General features: G+C 41.8%; 1 protein-coding gene across 1 annotated transcript in view; it reads right to left on the reverse strand.

Annotated features, from left to right (window-relative positions):
- Nucleotides 1–18,348, reverse strand: part of sult4a1 (sulfotransferase family 4A, member 1) — a 34,095-nt gene extending 15,747 nt beyond the window's left edge. Inside the window, exons 1-5 of the mRNA XM_084345389.1 lie at nt 17,600–18,348; nt 4,100–4,230; nt 1,058–1,138; nt 715–841; nt 502–596 (exon numbers count right to left, since the gene is read on the reverse strand). Coding sequence (XP_084201515.1) covers nt 502–596; nt 715–841; nt 1,058–1,138; nt 4,100–4,230; nt 17,600–17,768 — 603 coding nt within the window. The 5' untranslated portion in view covers nt 17,769–18,348. The remainder of the gene's footprint in view (nt 1–501; nt 597–714; nt 842–1,057; nt 1,139–4,099; nt 4,231–17,599) is intronic.
- Nucleotides 18,349–19,420: the final 1,072 nt, after the last annotated feature.

The following is a 19,420-nucleotide window of genomic DNA, read 5'->3' on the forward strand; positions in this document are numbered from 1 at the left end:
ATGAAGAAAATATATGTATAGATGGCAAGTTTCAGTGCTGTTTTGAAGATTTTATCCTGCTAAGGCATTTCAAAAGCTGGCTCCTGATTATATTGCTGATGCGCTACAAATCAGAGCACAGCCTTGGGCAGGACTCTGACTATTCCTCATCCACAAGACTAATGGCGACCAGGATATTGCATTCAGGGCTACTCAGCATTGAAACTCTCTGTCCGAGGTACATCTCAATAAAAGCGCAAAAAATGTGTAAGCATGCATGCTCACAAAGACCTTAAGTGTATGAATATAGGTTAAAAAGTGATTTCATACCAAAGAGCTGCACAGTACATAGTCTCACTCATCAGTACAGAAGCTGCCCTAGATAAGTTTACTGATTCACTGTACTTATCTGATACACCAAACAGTCAGAGGAGTCAGATCTTCACTAAAGCCAGAGCAGTGGCTTATGACTTGGAGTTACATACTAGCAGACAAAGGCTAAAAAAGCACAAGAGGTGTTACCTTGTACATGTCTTCATATTTCAAGAAGAGGACATTGGAGTCCATACGATGTTCCCAGAATTCCTGAACATGTTCAAACCAGGAACCATATCCCACTATGAGAGAGAGAGAGAGAGAGAGAGAGAGATAGAGAGAGATACAGAGATACAGGAGTTCACTGACCTGAAACCAGATTAAGGTCACCAGACAAGGTATGTCCCAGTCCATACTCACGCTTGTCATTCATAAAGCGCCGGCAAAACTCCTGGAAGGTTCCCCGGTAGCTCATGGTCCTGAGAGAGCGGTGGAACTGGTAGTAGGACACCACCAGGTCTTTAGGGTTACGAGCCATGTAGATCACCTAGAACAGAACCACAACAATACCCTATGCCGTCAGATACATAATATTAGTCCCATGTCATGCTGCTTAAGCCTCATATTAGAGACAAAGGCTCTTCCTTTTAGGGCACACTCTTAACATGTGAATCTGCCTAGAAATATAAGTGACAAAAATGTCTACATTAGCATCTTAATGCAATGAATAGTCCTTTCTGCTGTCAGGCCTCAATGGACTGACCTTGGCCTCTCCATTGTGCATGGCTGTGGGGAGGAATCGATAGGGAAGATGGCTTTTGATCAGACGAGGGGACGTCAGCTCCTGTGGAAACAAAGGGAGTAGTTACTTTTTCTAAAGTAAATTACTTTTCTTCACTTATAATTTGTGGCAAGGACGATGTTCTTGATAAGTTCGGGAATCCGTTAAACATACTTCAAGGAACATTTTACTGGTTTTGAAACACTCACAAAACATAAGTTCCTTGTAGCAGCTTTAATGTTGGCTCTGCATTGGTCTTATACCATAGTTGCTATATACATCTGCATTTGTGTTCCTTGTTTTCTGTTGAAGTAGGCAGTTTGCTGAGAAGTACATACCATTAGGTGCATTTATATCTACCTGTTTTTATGCACATTTTCAATTTGTGCAAGAAAAAAATTAAATGAAAAAAAAAAAAGAAAAAAAAAAAACAGTTGCAAAAAAGATTTTACGCTTGGCCTACATTCCCTGCCGGGTCAATGCCTTCATCAATAAAACTTCACAACCCCATTTGTAACTCAGGCTTTGTGCTATAAATATGTAGTTGATAACATCATCAGTGACTTTTCCAGATTTTAGGAGACTGTGCAAAACCAAAGAAAACATTATACAACTGTTCTCACAGTCCCTGTCATGAGTAATCTGACCTTTTAGTGTGTTTTTTTTTTTATTCCTGCAGCAGTCATGTGTAGTCAAATTAAAGACACTTCTCTTATACTGCTTTCAAAGCATGAATACATACAAAATAAAAAACTGAAAAACAAGTGGCAAAAAACACAAACACAAAAAGGGAGAAAAGTGCAACAACAGCAACAAAAAAAGCTTAATGAGCAACTTAAGCTCAATCTACTCCAAGACAGGTTATTGTTGAAGACTCGCAACCAAACACATACTGAGCGGGGACCACTCTGTCACAAACTCAAATAAGGTTCCTTGCGATACATATAACCTTTCGTAAAGAAAATGTCTGTAATTTATCATACCAGTGATAATGTAGGTGGGTGTACATCAAGCCAAACACAGAGGATTGAAAGGCGTGCAGCATAAAATATGATATTGAGGCGGCCAGCGGAGAAGGCATAGGCTGGGATCCTCTGGAGCCCGGCGGTGACGGCGTAGGTGTAGGCTGGGACCCTCTGGTGGCCGACGGCGATGGCGATGGCGATGGCGAAGGCGAAGGCATAGGCTGGGACCTTCTGGCGGCCGACTCCGACGGCGAAGGCATAGGCTGGGACCCTCTGGTGTCAGCCGGACCACCAACTGGGAATCACTGCCAGGAGTCAGCCAGGCCGCCGCCGAAGTAGCGGGAACAGGTATCCGCTGGGGTGTCAGCCATGCTTCTAATGGAGAAAACCCAGCAGGCGTTGGCTGGGCCTCCGACACTGGAGCTGGGCCTCTGGGCAGGCATGGTTCTGAGGCGCTAGGCAGGCACGGCCCTGGGGCGCTGGGCAGTAGTGAAGACGAAGCCCCGGGCAGCGACGAGGAACCGCAGGCGCTAGCAGACACCGGAACTGACAGATGGCTAACAGGCTGAGAGTCACTGCTATACAGGTTTTCAAATAAAGCCTGTCTGAGCTTCTCCGCCCCTGATACCAGTTCCGCGGCAACTGGAGCCTCCTTCAACCATGGCTTAAAAATATATTTTTAGCAAATTAACTCAAACCTATGGATTAACTTAACTGCTGAAGTGTATGAATTTGCTTTTCTTCTGAATTTGAAGGTGTTATTTATTGAGTTAGACAAATAGTGCCCTTATTTGTTTCCATATTTGTATTTCTTATGCTTTTTTTCTGGATTGCACTGTGTTAAGAGCAGATTGTGCAACACAACATCAACCTCCTCCAGCATTTGATTCAAGGCTTGTTGTATCTTTAGTTTTTTTATTACACAGTTCCAGTAACCACCCACTATCAGTAAAGGACAGCTGTATTTAAGGAATAAATCAAATGGCAAATAGCTTCTTCTGAACAGCCGTACTGGAGTCGGGATAAGTAGAGATCCTTCCCCCGCTGAAAAGAAGTTGTCCTCGCTCCCGGGCGCAGTTCATCACTTTTGTCGTCTGTTGGTAAGACTATAGGCCTTGTTCTGGACATTGTATTTGTGTAGAGCTATGAGGCCTTTTTTCAATTTGCTAAGGAGAAGCCCCTTGTATATCCAGGCCCAGGATCTCCGGCAAAAAACTGCACAAATGCCACAATGTCATTCTAATCCGCACCCTCCAACACACCAAAAATCAGCAGACTTGACTGTCGTAATCCATCTTCATTTCCAGAGCCTCTACTGTTTGAGCAGCCCTGTGATCTTTTTATCAGCATCCACTATATTATCCATGGTGGCACTGACTCTAGTTTGAACTTCGGCAGTTTGTTTATTGAGTGCATTCATTGATGAATGTATATGAGCCATCTGTTAATCTATCTTAGTCTTTCTGCTCAAAAATGTATTTCTACTTTCATTTACTATAGAGTAATGTGGCCCTCTGCCATTGTTGTCCTGCAACAATGGCAGAGGGCCAGGTGTAAACTCTGTGTGGGATTAGCATGGATTCTTCAAGTCGCAAAATCAAACAAAAAACTAACTAAACATTCCCAGTTGAGTTAAGTTAAGTTAAGTTAGATAGGCTAACAGCTGCTTATCTTGTTTCAGGGTAGACCTGAGAATTATTGATGTCTCTCCATACTGGTCTACAACTTTTGTTTGAGTAAAGCCTAAAATATTAATCACCCAGCAGTGTCTGAGGATGTGATAAACCTTAAAAACAACCTTGCTGTTCAGTTGTTCTTATGTTCTCATTAAACTAAAAGATAGAATCCTTGTGACTGTGAGCAAGGATAGCCTAGTTTGGATTTTGGTGGTGTAAAATTGAAACAGCTACCAGTAACATCTCATGTTACACATCTAAACAAGTTGTCAGTTTTATCATAATGCTGCCACACCCAGCAGGCCCCCAGAACTCCTGTAGTCCAGAATGATTAAGTCGATTAATGAAGTGAATGAATGCTAACATATTTTTAGCTACATTACCTGTATGATGTCCAGGCCAGGTTGGGGGTACTCTAAGACAGGCAGCTGTTCATCGATGTTCATGAGGCCAATCTCATCAGGGTCTGCTCCCTGACTCACGAGATACACAATCTCCTGAAGTAAACTGGTGCCTACGAGGAGAGAGGAGAGAAAGCAAGAAGACAGTCAGGAATTTGAGACAGCAGGAAGAGAATAAGTAAAGGGGGATAAACATGAAAATGAGACAGAGTCCAAGAGAAACTAACTCTTGCAATGTTGGCTGAAATAGTGTTTCAGCAAACCCTAAATGGCCAATACATTAGTGATTTTACTTAAAAGCTTACAAGGTAAATTCATCGTCATTTTTTTAATAACGAAGGTTTTAAAAACACACTGCCTTTTTGGGGGACAGCTTCGTTCTGCCAGCAGAGATAGTAACTGACCCTAGTCACCCTGTCTGTTCTACCAACTCCTGGTGGCTCCCGTAGTTGACTGGCGATGATTATGTGACATGATTTTCAACATGTCTTTGTTCGCTGGAAACCTCCACACACTGTCATTAAATCACTGGTGGAACCTGCTGTAAGATATTCTGACCTTAGAACTCTCTGTTGCATGGTCTCATGGTGCAAAGGGAAAGACCTTAGGGTCTTGGTCTAAAGCTCTCTTAGTTGTTGAATCACTTGCCAGAAGAAGGGGGAGTTAACTGCGTTTGGGGTATGCTTTAGTAAAGGATACACGGCTTTATGCCGACATTACTTGGTTCAGTGTGAACACACAAAGGCGGTGTTAAGGCAAGCCTTTGTTGCGACAATATTGCGGAATCTGTGTGACAAGGGCTAACTAAATATTGTTTGAGCCTTCCTCAGTTTCTGTAGGAAGTAGAGCCTTTTCTGTGGTTTTCAGGGTTCTCAGCGACGGTAATTCCAAGGAACCTTAAACTCAGAGGAACCTCAAACTCCAAGGAACCTCAGCTCCACTAATGTAGATGTTGTTGATTTACCCCCGAAATTAACACTCAATGTGTTTGTAATACAACTAATGATGGTGGTGTTGAATGCATACTTCACAATAGAGTTCTGTTGATGAATGGGAGTGCAGTCATGGGTGTACAATGTGAACAGGACTGGGCTGAGCACACAGCCCTGGGGGGCTCCAGTGTTGAGCACCAACATAGAGGAGGCGTGACTACCAATCCGTACTCTCCGAGGTCTGCTTATGATAAAGTCCAGTATCCAGTTGCAGAGTGTTGTGCTCAAGCCCAGAGTAGTTTTCCAATCAGCTTCATGGTGATATTGTATTGAATGCTGAGCTAAAGTCAGCAAACATCATCCTGATGTAGCTTTTCTTATTCTCCAGGTGAGTGAAGACTGAGTGGAGGGCAGTAGATATGGCATCCTCTGTGGATCTGTTGGTTCTGAAAGCATACTGATGAGAGGCTGGCAGGGATGTGTCTTTGATGTGCTGGGGAACCATATTCTCAAAGCATTTCATCACGATGGGGGTGAGAGTCACAGGGTGGTAGACATTTAAGGGTCGAATATACTACTCCTACTACGTAATACGTAATCCGACTCCGCAACCACGGAGACCCCTCGAGCCTTCGCAGTTCTCCGTCGTGGTGCCGGATACGCAATGCAATTTCCCCCCCGATACAAGCATCCTTGTATGTCTTTAAGGAGGTTACATAAAGGTTCTCGTATTTTCTAATTTCTTCGGCTAGGCGTTCTTCGATCGGATTCATTCTCGTCTTGATTGCGAACAAGTCAAACTCTTTCAAAAGTAATTCCGGAAATGATGTTTTTAGCAGACCAATCACAGCCCTTGCCGTCTCCGTTTCCCCTCAACGGAGTGAAGGACACTTAAAAAATCTTTCATGTGCCCAGAGTACGGAGAGGGTCTCCGACAGGCTCTCCGGCGACGGAGAGGGCTCTCCGTGTCCATGTACAGCACTTTACGCAGTAGTATAAATTAGGCTTTAGACTAGACACAGCAGACATTTTAGGTGCGGGAATGATGCTGGCTGTCACTCTCAGCAGGATTTTTCTCACATCTGCTGTTGTTACTGACAGTGGCCAGTCCTCACTTCACAGCTTAATCTTTTTTGAGGAGATCTTAGCGAGCATAAACTTGTTCAGATCATCCGGCAACATGGCCACACACATGATTTTTGTAACCTATGACATTTTGAATTGCCTGCCGCATATCTTTTGTGTTTTTGGTGTTGAGGTCCCTCTCCAGTCTCTGCTGATGTCTCCTCTTTGCCTCCTTGATGCCAGCTTTCAGGCTTGCTCTGGCAGTGTTGTATGATTCCTTGTCACCTTACCGAAAGGTAAGGATAGAGCCCTTACCTCTCCATTCATCCAGGTCTTCTAGTTGGGGAATAATCTTACTGTCTTTGTGATCACCACATCATCAACACATTTGCTGATCTATGAAGTCACTGAAGATGTATATTCTTCAAGACTGATGTTGTCATCTCATAACAGTCAACTGTTGTAGGCAGAAGGCAGAAATATGATCCGACAGGCCAAAGTAAGGACGTAGGAGGGCTTTGTAGCTGCCAGGAATGTTTGTATACACGTGGTTAAGGATATTTCTTTATTTGATTAAAATCTCTACCTAAACTGAAAATTCCTTCTGATTGTTTAGTAATGTTGCTGCTGATAAAAACACTGGTGAATTCTCTGATCAGATTATATGCTCAACATTTTAGCATCAGAAATTTGACATCTGGTGAACACTATCCATCCACTTTAACTGTGCTTGAGCACCAAGCATTATTTGTGTAGACACAGAGCCCTCCTCCCCTCCTATTACCGGAGTCCTGTGTCCTGTCAGCTCTGAACAAGGTCTGTCCATTCAGTAGCTTGATCCGGAATGTTAGGGGTTAACCACATCTCTGTGAAGATGTGCGCACAGCAGTCTCTAATTTCCCATTTCTGAGTGAGCCTGAGTCACACCTCATCTACTATAATCTCCTGCGACCGGACATTAGAGGAACAGCTATTGGTTCAAGTCCGATCAGCTTAGCTCTGATGCCACCTCTATTTCCATTTCACAGCATTTTCAGTGATTTTTTGTCTTGCTGGTCTGGCGGGCCACTCATCAGATTCCACTGTAGGAGATCCTCTCGCAGTCTGCTGCACTCAATCCAAACCCCACACTTCTTTTTCTGATATTGATAAGTGCATCTCTATCATAGGCAAATCGTGCTTCAGTAGAAGGGATGCCCCCTTCTAAAGGCAAAAAAGGTCATCTTAGATGGTCACACAAGAGCCAATCGCAAGGAACCTCAACCTGTGGTTTCTTCCATGTCTATGGAGCCTTTGATCTTCTTTTAGTTCCTTGTTTGTTTTTTCGGTCCCACAAACTCGGCTCTCATCAGCCTCATTTGCACCTTAATGACAAGCAGACAAGTAGACATTGAGGTGTGTTATACTATTAGCAGCTAATGTAACTTTGAGCTGCTAACCTACAGTACGGATGAGGAGCACGCTATAGAGGTCTAGTAAGCTCACCTCTTTCCAACTCCGCACCCACAGAGTTTTTTTCATTTTAAAGGCATTATTTAGCCACTACATGTGGCATTCCATCGCTCCCCTACTGTTGCATTCACATCACAACACCACTGTTGTTCAAATCATCTGCCCCCTTAAGTGGTTGCCAGTTACTGGTAGCTAATGTCGCTAACACTAAAGTTGCTTTAACATTAGCTGGCGAGTGTTACCAATGCTAGCTAATGTTTTGAATCAGAATCAGAATTCCTTCATTCGTCCGGCAAACGGGGACATTTCTGTGTCACAGCAGCCAAAGGACAGTAATATTACAATGAACAATTATAATAGTTAAAAATAAACAATATAATAAAAAGGTAAGAAATAAAAGAAATAATGTCGCTAACACTAGCTAATGTTAACATTGCTAACACTGGCCAGTTAATGTTATGGCAGTACAGTATGCTGGACCCATCCTGTAGAAATCAGCCATTTTTACTTTTTTTTTCACACAAAGTGGAAACTACCAAGACTCTTGATGCTGATGAAGCATGTTATAGCCTAATATAAAATTATTAATTCACAACCATAATAATGTTTTTAATGAAAAGAGATACTTTTATTCTGCACCTTTTTCCAAGCTCTGTAGATAGCTCTGTATTATTATTCATTATGTATCTACATAAAAAAAAGTTATCAATATTTACTTTAACTTGTAGTCTACAGACCAAAATAACCTTGACTAAAGTGACATCACTTCAGGACATTTATCAGACTTCACACAGCTCCCTATGAGGACACATCAGCGTTAGCATGATGAAATTGTGCTGTAAACATAAAAGTAGTAAATATTGAGCAAAGTGGGCCACAAAAACACACATAACAACATGTTACAGGTTTCAGATCAGTTAGGAAAATTCTAGTACAATGTACCACTTTTGACCACTCGGCAGCTCAGGTATACAGTATGTGTCTTGCTAAAGGGTAACTTGGCAGCAGATGTTCAAGTCAGCCTGGGGATTCAGTCTAGCCGCTTTTCAACCCTAAACCTGCTGGTCTTACCAACAATCACTTATTAAGTAAAAATTCCAATAAATGCTTGTACTAAAGCAGAATCTCTGTCATCATAATACTGTTTTATAACTGGCCATGCCTATGTTGTCTGTGTTGTCCCTGTGACTCATTGTGGTTTTGCAGATATGTTCAATCAGGTCAGTCTAATCTTAAATTCCAATCGCTTTTTTTGGAAAAGCTGAAGTCTAATAACACAACAAAGTGCAGGTTAAAGGCTGCTGTCAAATCACCTCATGAGAAACCTGAAGAACATTGCTTCATTAAGCAAAGCGTAAGGTGTAGCTCTGACTTTTAAAACAGTACAATGAATTCATGACTGTTTTTTAGTAAACTATCAACCTGACAGCTTGGCAACTTTTTGCCTAACAGGGTGACAGGAAAAAGACAGACTGTTCTTGTTTACAGGAAGTTGTCATCTGTGTGGCCTCAGGCAGGCCAAATGCAGCCCGTGAAACCAAATTAAACATGTAGCAAAGATTTTTGTAATTCCCCTGAAAAAACCTTACTCACTCTAAAAGAAAACTTTATTTCTCAGTGGTAGCAGTTATGGTGTATTTTGCAGTCATGAAAGGCTTGAGTTGTGTTTGAAGCATGAGAAACTTCAGCTGCACCCAGGACCAGCTTCCTCACAGCGGGGAAATACACAGAAGATGCATTAATGTTGAACATAGCGTGTTTGTATGTAATCCCCACATATTATATGCTCCTTTGCTTTATAAATAATGCTACTGCTCATAATTACTACTGTAGTTAGTAACCAGTTTTTGGTTTTAGAAAGGCTCAAAGAAGACACCATATTCCATGCTACATGCAAGGCTGACTAACAGTGATGGCAGTCTGATGGACAGATCTGTATTTAGCGGAAAACAGGAGAATGAAGGGAGTAATGGTCTTGGGCTGTTTTTTAATAGGGTGGTTTGGCCTAGGCCAATCAAAGGCACTGGCATTTAGACAGTACTTTCAGTTTGGCGAAGGCTTTTTCCTTTTTCAACATGACAGTTCCCTCGTGCACAAAGCCAGCTCCATAAGAAATGGTTTTCTCAACTTCTTGTAAATCTCCACAGTGCTGTTTCAGCCCTGGAAAAGGCCTGGCTGCTTTAATTCTCATTATGGGGAGAAAAAAAACACTCCGGCTTGTTCGTATTTCTTTAAACCAATTACAAACTTGGTTGTGCAAAGCCCAGGATACATCAACGGTGCCCTTGCAATATAGTCTGGGGGAGGGACTTGTTTTGCACGTAAGAAGGCGAGCCCTGGCATTAAAATGGCTAAAGCCCCACATGAGAAAGGGTAAGCTCTTCAAGCTTTTTCAGGTTTGTTCTGTCAGCAACCAGGTGGTAAATTGCGATTTTCAATGTGTAGGTTGCCAGCTCAGAGGTTTGTGTTTCCTGCAGTGAGAGGGATTTTAAAAATAGTAAAAGGAAGGAGAATACTGCCTAAAATAGGCACAGTGTACATCTGGTGAGTCAGACTAGCTGTGGAAGAACTTGACTTGCCTGCACAGAGCCCTCAACTCAACCCCCTTTATCCTACTTTTCTGAAATGAACTGGAATGCAGACCTTATTATCCAACATCAGTGTTGGACCTCTCAAGTGCACGTTATAGCAGCAGACTACTGCCCATGGTTTGGGATAGTCATCGTGTATACCTATTTAGACTGTTAAACATTTCATTACATGTTGATCTAGATACTTGGTGGTGCTGAATTTCAATTAACAAATTTCTTACTCCCCATGACTAGTTAAGAGATTTTAGTGTATGTATTATATGTATTAAAATATCAGTAGATTGGCTCTTAAAATGTGTATCATTTTAACTACACAGCAGCAGCACAACATGCAGCCAGACATCAGATTACCTCTCCTCTGTCAGATTACCTCTCCTCTGTCAGTGCTTCCAGTGTGTGTGTGTGTGTGTGTGTGTGTGTGTGTGTGTGTGTGTGTGTGTGTGTGTGTGTGTGTGTGTTTGTGTGTGTGCGCATGCAGTGCAGTGCGGTAAGAATCTTGCAAATCCCACTGAGTGTCACATGTCAGCCAATAGCACCACAGCTCTGCTGCATCCCAACCCAACACGTTCCTCTGCACCGGAAACCAACACAGAGCAGGGGGAAGTGAATAGGAAAGATGGGAGGTTCAGCGCTTTGGATTGCTTTTGACTGCTTCAGTCCTGTACACAAGAATCAGCAAGACAAGTTCTTTGGATCTATGAATGAAGTTATCATTGTCTTAACTCCACAATGTCATCTTGTTTAATTAAGACAAACTGCCTCGTTTACAGCTTGGTGAACATGGACTTCTTTCTGTGTCTTTATGTCTTTACTGTATGTCTTTTGAAAGGTTTTCAGCACCATTTGTCTCCTTCCACAACAGCAAGTTGAATGTCAAAAAATGAGGATCACCTGGATTCCAAAGTTTTCACCTGATAACATGAATATGGTGTGCAAAAAACTACAGAGAAAAGAGGAGAGGCCACTTGCATAATGATTCAAGTTCACTTTTTGCATTTATTCTTTTTTTAGGTCTCCAACCTAAGGTTAGTGAAATTGTCGATATTAGTGAGAAATGAGAGCACCAGACATGCATTTTAGATTAATTAGATAATTACATTTGAAATAACACAATAAAAAAAGACCATCAAGTTTTGTAAATAAACACTGTCATTGTTGCTATAGCAACAACAAGAAGAAGATCAAAGGAGATCAATGGAGACAAATCAAAGGAGATCAAAGAAGACAGATCAAAGGAGTTCAAAGATTCAGTAAACATTCTAGAATGTTGGAAATGCTATAAAGGTAAGAATCTACATTTATGCCATTAGTACTCAGACCCTGTTACAATGGAACGTGTCCAGAGTAGAAAAGAAAGAAGTCAGATGAGAAATCAAGCTGCGATTAGGAAAAGCGAAAGACGAGAGAGGAGAGAACGTATGCTGGCAAGGAGAAGACAGCGAAGCCAGATGAGACAAAACCCAGAGGTCCAGCAGAAGACAAAGCTGGGAGACATGGAAAAAAACACCAAGATGGATGAATTTGCTTTGCTTTCCCTTCAGAGAAACCTAAGGTGTGAGCTGAGGGACTGCAAGGTGAAGCTCATCCAAGTTGGATCTGAGGGCAGAGTCAAATTGGAAATCCAAGAGGATGCCCTGACTTATATCCTTGATCAGCTCCAAGGAAAGAAAGTGTGGAGCTGTGAGAAAGAGCAGATGGAGAAAGAGATACATGGCCTGAAAGCCCAGCTAAATAAGGGCCAGTCTGTCCATTCGGAGTTGAAATCACAGATCCAACTGCTCTGTAAGAGTCTGTCTCAAGCTCTGGATGATCGTGACGTAAAGATTTCTTACAGCAAGACCCTCGAAGACACACTGCGAAAGATGAAAGAGGATATGAATCTGAAGTTGGAGGAGAGTAAAGAACTGGAATCACAGCTCATCGAATGCTACGAGATGCTGAAGAACACTAACGGTGCCCTTGAGCAGCAGATGTCTAACAGCAAGGACGTTCAGGTCAAATTGGAGAAAGTGGAGGCTGAGAATGAGGGCCTTCAGAGGGAAATAGATGCAATGAAATTAGAAGTTCATGTTGAAAAGCAGCTGCGCGCATTGGCTGAACACAACACTGAGACAACTTCTCTAAGCCTGAAGGTGCAGCTCTCTGACAAAGAGGAGGAAGAGGAAACCAGGGAGATCGCGTCTGCCCTGAAAAAGGCAGAGGATCTGCTGGAGACCAAGTGCCTCTGCTGGCAGGAAGAGAAAACCTCCCTGCTGGAGGAGATGGAGAAATCCAGAGCTCTACATGTGGCTCAGCTGGACGAGCAGAAACACAAGAACGACACCCTCATGGCTGCTCTGAAAAACGTCAAGCAGCAACTGGACAACGGTCATTTTGAGTGGAAGGAGTTAGAGAATTCCCTCATTCAGAAGGGGAGGGAGACTATGGAAAGTTGTCAGGCTTTGCATCAAGCCCAGCTGGAGGAACACAAAGAGGAAACCAGGAAGGTCGCATCTGCCCTGAAAAAGGCAGAGGATCTGCTGGAGGCCGAGTGCCTCTGCTGGCAGCAAGAGAAAACCTCCCTGCTGGAGGAGGTGGAGAAATCCAGAGCTCTACATGTGGCTCAGCTGGACGAGCAGAAACGTAAGAACGATACCCTCATGGCTCGTCTGGAAAGCATGAACAACCATCATATTGAGTGGCTGGAGAAAAATACATATCTCATTTGGGCCACAGGAGACTTCCAGAAGACTCTGCAGGATATGCAGCAAGAGGTGCAGGAGGCTATAGAAAGATCTAAGGTTTCCCATCAAGCCCAGCTTGAGGAACAGAAAGAGGAAACCAGGAAGATCATGTCTGCCCTGAAAAAGGCCGAAGAAGATCTTAAGAAGACTCTGCAAGAAAAGGAGCAGGAGTGGGAGGAGAAAGAAAGCTCCTTGAAGTCCAAGTTGGAAGATCTCATGAGCAAGAAGAAGAAAAAGAAGAAATGGTTCCGAAAATTCTTCTAGAGCCCAGATCCACGCTCAGGAACAGAGACTTGCTCAAACACATGCATTTGTTATCCCTGTGCTACGACGGGTTTTCTCCGGGTGCTCCGGTTCGCCCACTTTCATTGAGGAAGAAATTCTTCAATGAAAAAAAAAAAAAAGTTAAATCAGTGCATAAAAATGATAACATCTGCACAGCATTGCACGATCTGGCCCAAACCACCTACGTTCATCTGGCCCACATATGGTCTGCAAGGCCATCTGTACCACCATCTGCATAAAATATCATTAAATCTGAGCATAACAAAAAAATAGCATGAAATAAAATCAAAGGAAAAAAAGATAATAATAATGTCACGTTTGTCAGTCAGTTGTTGTTGAGAATTTAAAATCTGTTGTACAGCTTTAACCACACACAGGTCATTTGACAGCAGAACTTGTGCTTTACTTCTGATACTTCAAGTACCTTCAGCTGATTATACATGTACTTAACTAAGGTTTTGAATGCAGGACTTGTACTTGTAATAAAATGTTACATTGTTGTATGTATTTCTACACAAATGAAGGATCTGAGTACTTCCTCCACCACCCATCTACTACTGACTACAGAAAAATAACATATCAAGTCCCAGAAAAATCCTGTGAGCTTTTTGATGAGGGAACCAAGGTGATCACTTTTTTAGATCACTCTGTATATAAAACACTGATGCAAAGGAAAAATACAGAAAAGCATAATATGTCTCCTTTGAATAATTTTGAATTTTTGAGTGAAAAGGACAAGAACAACATCACGGTGAAATGCAGGCTGTGCCTGCAGGATAAGTGCTTGTTGGATTGTTTTTATTGAACCAGCTGTGCCTAATACTGTATGCCTCTGCCCAGTTCACTGTCAGGTTGTTAGCCAAATAAAGAGCTGTAAATGTTATATTGCATCTGTCATTCCTATTATTAGATTGTGGAGTTACCGATTGTGGGCCGTAAAGACGGCTACAAAATGACGGTAGAATCAATACATTCAAAGTACATGTACAGCTGGCTACACGCCATCTGGACAATATAACCAACGTGCAATGAGTCACAAAGGGGTTTTACCATGATTTTTGGTAACTCTAAAGTTACTTTTTAATTATAGTAATCTTATAACGTAATGAATTACTTTTAAAAGTAACGTTACCTAGCACTGGTTAACACAGAGGAATGTCCATAGTCGGAAACAAGTTTGTTCTTAGTCTCAATATAAGGATAAAAACATACAGTACTGGACGGACACTCACACACAGAGGAAACGGCAAAGAAGCATGCCAGAAAATCAAAGGAAATGTCTGCAACCTGTGATTACCCATTACACTTTTGTCTGTATATATTAAATAAGACATTTATATGTATCTGTAATTGTAAGTACAATTCCTGCATTATCAGTACTGTTTTAATAATAAATGAGCAAAACCATGATCAATATCATACTGAAACATAAATATTGCTCAACCTTTTCCTGAATAATTTTATGCTACATAAACCCAAATATACTATTAGATAGCCCACTATCTCTTGGGATTACATTAGTCACTAACTTTGTCTGTCTTCTGTTTTGGTGCTGAGCAGGTAGCATACAGAGGGGTTTTAGACAGCTGCCTGAGACTGAATAAAAAAATAAAGTTGTGGGCTGTTAACACTTGCCACGACAAGTGACACCTTTCACATTACACACACTTATTTCATCTGTTATTTAATTAACAAACTCTAGCATACTCTGTCAAACATCAACAATTTGATATGATTAAATTTTTTAGAGAAGCGCAGTTGCTTTCCGCAGTTGGCTACTGGGGTCCAGAAGAGCTAAATTGAATCTTGTTAACACAAGCCTCTCTGGATGGAATGGGTAGATGCAGCACAAATATATGCTTGCAGGGCAAAACATTAATAGGAAGCAGCACGGTTTGTTACAAACAGGAGAGTCTGGCTCGACTGTGTTCTGTCACAGTATCATGTTACTGCATGTGTATAATATCAAGTAATGTATCTAATATACAGTCCATTCATGAATCCATCAAGAAACCTATCCACAGTCTTGCACTGTGTGCTTTTTTCTGACTCCTTTACTATTAGGCTTTTGCAATTGTCACAATATAACTTTAAATATACTCACATTGAAGGCCTGGTCACACCAGATGTTACAACAGCACATATCTGGGCCAATTTCTAATAATTCCAAGGGAATCGCCACCATTCATGGATTTGCACGCTTAGATAAGAATTATATATTATATTATTATTATAATATTATTAAGAATTATTATATTATAAGAATTATAAGAATTACTGTATATTCACATTTTTTGGCCTTTTATTTACTTTGTAGTTTTACATTGCTTACGCAGGCTTATGCATTGCCAATGCTACTATTAGCATGTTGTTGTTACATGTACTGTCTTTTAGGCACTGGTATGCCCTGTGATGAGGAGGAAAGCATTGGTTTCTATTTACATCAGAGGTTAACATTAGCACATTGAATATGATATTGAAAATCAGAAAACTTTATTAGGCATGACAAAAGCATTTCATTTTCACATGCATTTAGGCCAGAAACTATCATAACAGAGACAGAAAAGCCCATTTGTGGGAGCATATCGGCCTGACACTGAACGTTGCGGGTGATTGTTGTCCTGTTATCACTTAACGTGTTGTAAGCTTGTTATTACCTGTGTAGTCAACCCTCTGTTAACTTAGCGATAAGTTAGCTAGCTATAAAACTTGCACAAGCACTTCATCCCAGCGCTCCAATGTAGTGCTGCCAGTGCTGTCCTGCAAGAAAAACCACTAAATGAGCTTGAGGTCCAAGGAAGAGCGAGATTCTCTCACTTAGCCAACAGCTCTATTTAAAAAATGAAACACATTCAAATAGGAATTGTTGCATTCTAATATTCTTTATGCTATTCTAATTATATTTGACTCCCAGAATTCATTCCAACAGCCCTAACCCTAATCTTTTCATGACATTCATCTTTTGGGAAGTCTGACTTAGGAATTTGCCCCATTGACCAATATCAAGCCATCTTGATAGTGCTGACTTTGAGAAGACAGTGAGCTGGAGATCCCAAAATGGAGGAACCTATCTTATCTTTTTGCACCTTTGACGTTGATGTAACCCTCATCTCACGAAGTATAAACTGCTCCATAAATGAGCTGTGCTTTACAGTCAGTTATGAGACAGGAGTCAATGTCTTAATAACAAGCTTGACTATGCTAAACTATTGTCTTGTTAGTGACCAAGCTAAGCTAAGGAGCTAAGCTTGGTCGGCTGCACAGCTTACTGGTGTGATCAGGCCTTTATACTGATTTTCTTTTCAAGACAGACTTGTTTCTTAGTAATGTGTCATCTTTCAGCATGTGACATTCCATGAATGAATAGAAGTGAATAACATTGTGCCAACCCCTCCATCTCTCAAAGAAAGTTTTGGCTTGCCACAAAATAATAATAGCCTTATAATAATAATCACCTCCCTGTATCTTCTATATTTGTTTATGGTTTAAATTGTGTGTCAATATTATGTATATATTATGTTATACTATTACATAATATGCAGTATTATTTGATTGTTCGAAGATTAAAAATTGTATGAAAACATTAAGAGAACGTTAACTGTGTCACAGCAGAATGTGAACTCCCTGTCCATGACAGGAAAATGCTATTAATAAAGGCTGCCTCTTACTTAATATTTGGACGATAACTAAGTAACTGTGCACAGTTGACTTTCTTCCCCCAGCCTACAGTATCCTACACATGTAACTATGCTGTTGAACCAGACCAATAATTCCCACGACTATAATCAAACTCCCTTTGGCCATCTGCTTGCACTGAGGGCGAGCTCAAGCTGCCCACCCGCCGTCACATGACTGGACCCACCCAGCGCCCAGCAGGGCCCGGCGTGCGGCCGCCGGCCTGCAGCAGCGCTGCGCAACAACACTCCGAGTGTAAACATTAACTTCCATGAGTCTGAGGCAGCGCGTGTGATCACGGAGGATGCTGAAGGCCAGGTTAGACGTGTAGGCTCTGCACTACAGCCAGGCACGACTGATTCACTTTACATGACCACATTTGTGTGCATCTGATTATCCATGCTGACATCGGCTACTGCTTGTAATAGCTTATTAGAAGCCCATAAATAGAGTTCTGCGGCACAACGCAATATAAACAGCTGTGAGTCAGTCTGATAACTGTGACCCGCCCAACGCTGTTAAATGATCAACACGGCCTGATCTGCAACATGTATGTGTTTAATGGCTGTGCTCTGCGAGAGGAACCCTGTGGCTGATGGAGGATGTATATTTGCTCGCCCTGTGCTTTATTTATATGATGAAACTTTAATAACCACAAGGGAAGCCTGCAGTCACCGCTGCAGCAGAGAGCAGCAAACAGCCAAGAGATGCGAAGACATAGCCAGCACTGTACGGAAGGTGACGCAGAGGCTTGTTTACCTGACTTCGGGTACGTGACAATCCATATGTCGCTACTTCTGAGCGAGAAGTTGGCGATCTCCTCCATCTTCCCTCTGCAGAAGGGCGGCAGCCGCACTCCATCAAACTCGAAGTATTTGCTCTCAAACTCAATCGGCGTGCTCGGCGTGTCTGCCTCGCTCTCGGCCATCCTCGAAACAAGTCGCCAGTGCAAGGACAAGAAAACGCGCACACCCACGCGAACAGTTTGGTATCGTAATCAGAGATGATGGTGATGAAAATGGTGGTGATGGCAATGGTGGTGGTGATGATTTGAAACGCCGCTGCCGCTCGCTTCTTCGTGATGCTGGAGCTCGAAGTAGAGCTGCATGGCAAGCGGACCGGTTGACCTCCAGCCAATCATGCGGGAGAGAAGTGATGTAATGCGCGCGCACGAGTCCCAGCATCAGGACCACTCTCACTGGGCCGGAGGATGCGCGCTCCCGCAGAGGAAAGACGTTTCCCAACACATAATACAGACCTACGCGCTCCAGTCAAACTGCCATAAGGCTGCTGTAATAATCCTGTTATTATGTTATAATCCTCAATGCTTCATGTAGCAGCTAACTCAATTACCATGCTGCTACATAAATCAATCATGTTCATAATATTCTACAGCCTTTATTGTTGGGTGTTACAGTGTATCGGTTGTTTGATAGTTAAAGAGTGATCAGTATCATGCTGGTATAATACTCTTATAGTGTAGTCTGTGTAAGTCCTAGGCTTTCATAGTGTTTGTGAGTGCTTTTAAGTTTGACTGATGTCTTGTGTTAATTATGTGCATTTTTTATTTATTCATCTTAAATTAATAAAACATACAATGCTTACGTTAATAGCTTAATGCATAACAATACCAGCAGCACAGCACAATGCACTTAATATATACAATACTCCACATTAGAGTGTGTTTACAGGCCTTGATGAGTGCTACTGCATGTGGGTAATGTAGGTGCCAGGATTTGAAAATTGGTGGTTTGCATTAGTGAAAGCTGGTGGAAGAATTATGGACAGTTTATGAACAAATGATCAAAATCAACACAGCAGAACCAGATATATCGTCTTTTTTTATTCCACACATTCTTCCACCCTTTTAAAAACCTGGTACCTGCATTATCCACAATGCAATTTAGCACTAGAGGCAATCTATCAGATTACATGCAGCTTCCTCCGCCGCTAGAGGCTTTACACTACTTTTTTCACACATGAAGTAGTACTCCCCAAGACCTGTATATACACTTTAATGTGAGAAATTGGTGACGTCACACTTTAAATTATACTGTTATTTTCAATAATGTACATTTCCTGCATTTTTATAACATTTGCAGACTTCACAGCAAAACAACGTTGCAGCATTCTCCTAAACGACAGAAATGGATGGGGGCTTTGACCTTCACAGCTACAGTGAAGATTTCCGCTTTAAAAATGGTGTAGATAGCATCATATAAAATCAAGTTGGCATCTCTGGGCTGCCTGAGACTTGGATGATAGCTGACATGCTCTATGGAGTCATTTTATGTTTTTGTTGTTTTTGTATTTTTACATTTTAAAACCATTTCCCACATACTTCAGCTGTTCAGAAGAATGTTTGTCTGTTTTGCTGTAAAGCTCCACAAATGTTTTGGACTACGTATCTCCAGACTTTCTATCAGCATTTCGGTGAGTAGATAATGACAGAATTTTCATTTTGTGTGAATTTACCCTATAAGATCATGCTAATGACACGTACAGTTTACCAGTTAGATACCTTTATAAATTAAATCCTGATGCAGAAGTTTATTAAAGCCTGGTTTACCCTCAAAACAT

This window comes from Pagrus pagrus (assembly GCF_965226575.1).
Source record: "Pagrus pagrus genome assembly, chromosome: 23".
Classification (NCBI taxonomy): Eukaryota; Metazoa; Chordata; class Actinopteri; order Spariformes; family Sparidae; genus Pagrus; species Pagrus pagrus.